The sequence below is a fragment of the Galeopterus variegatus genome, unplaced genomic scaffold, assembly GCF_000696425.1.
Source record: "Galeopterus variegatus unplaced genomic scaffold, G_variegatus-3.0.2 Scaffold10077, whole genome shotgun sequence".
NCBI classification, from domain to species: Eukaryota; Metazoa; Chordata; class Mammalia; order Dermoptera; family Cynocephalidae; genus Galeopterus; species Galeopterus variegatus.
The window spans coordinates 23523-24548 of record NW_007736188.1 but is presented as its reverse complement, the minus strand read 5'-3'; the positions used below and the strand labels follow the sequence as shown (position 1 = coordinate 24548).

The window sequence follows — 1026 nt, the reverse complement described above, 5'->3', positions numbered from 1 at the left end:
CACAGCCTTTCAGATCAGTTAAATTAAGCCCAGAGGTCCACAAGGGTACCAACGCATCACCTGCATGTGCCATGTATAATTAATGCAACCAACCCTCGAGCGCCTCCCGAAATGCGCTCACACTGTAGTCCTACACCAAAACCTGCTTAGGTTTTTCGACGGGTCGTCGTCGATGAATCTCTCCCTAACTCTGTGCCATAGCACTTTAGTCTAGGACCAAGACTTCTTTGGCTGCAGCCTCTGGGTTCTTTCCTTACAGCCCCGGATGCTGAATACAAGACTGCCTGAAATGGGCGGTGTCCCCTCAGCTGGGTTCCGTTTTCTCTCCCTGCCTATTTCCTAAACCACAGGCCGAAGTTTCTCCGGGCTGTGCGGTCTTCCGCAACGACAGTCTCGACTCTATAACAGGATTTTTCTTCGTTCCGTGAACCAGAAGTTATGATTCCGGTTTATATATTTAAGCAAAGGATACGAAGAGGCGCGACTCTCAGGACGCAAGGGCTGAGGCACAGTATTTCTGTCTCAGGGACCTATTTTTCTCCTGTGATGCCTTCCCTGGGATGATGGCTTAACCGTGTAATTATGTAAACCAGTTACAATTTGGAGAGCTAAAAAAAGAAACAAACAAAAAAACCTCCCACCAATTCCCCACGCCGGAGCCAAGCCAGCTGCCCCTTGCCGAGCCACAGTCCCGAAACCAGGCCGCGCTCCGCCGGTCGCGACTTCCTGCTTCAACCCAAGCTACGGGAAGTGGGAAGAGCTACGGGCGCGCGACGGGGAGGCGGGACTTGGTCTCCCAGCAACGGCTCCGGTGATTAGCCAGTCCGTCTGCAGCCGAGGCCAATGGCCGGGCGCCTTGCAAACGCTCTGCGCGCCGTCTGCGGCTGCGCGGGAGATTCGAATTGGCGACGGCTCCCCGCTCGCGACGCAAGTTGGGGTGCTGCGGGCCCGCGTCCTCTCGCCATGGATAACGCGGAAAATGTCTTTCAGTAAGTGTCCGTCTGGTGGGGTGGGGGCGAGGCAGGG

The 1026-nt window shown here is 55.5% G+C and overlaps 1 protein-coding gene across 1 annotated transcript in view; it reads left to right on the top strand.

Annotated features, from left to right (window-relative positions):
* Positions 1-843: 843 nt before the first annotated feature.
* The window catches only part of LOC103609779 (mitotic checkpoint serine/threonine-protein kinase BUB1-like), a gene marked incomplete at its 3' end in the record, with an annotated part of 8577 nt that continues 8394 nt past the window's right edge, over positions 844-1026 (top strand). The window contains exon 1 of the mRNA XM_008594066.1: positions 844-989. Within this exon, the coding sequence (XP_008592288.1) occupies positions 844-989 (146 nt within the window). The remainder of the gene's footprint in view (positions 990-1026) is intronic.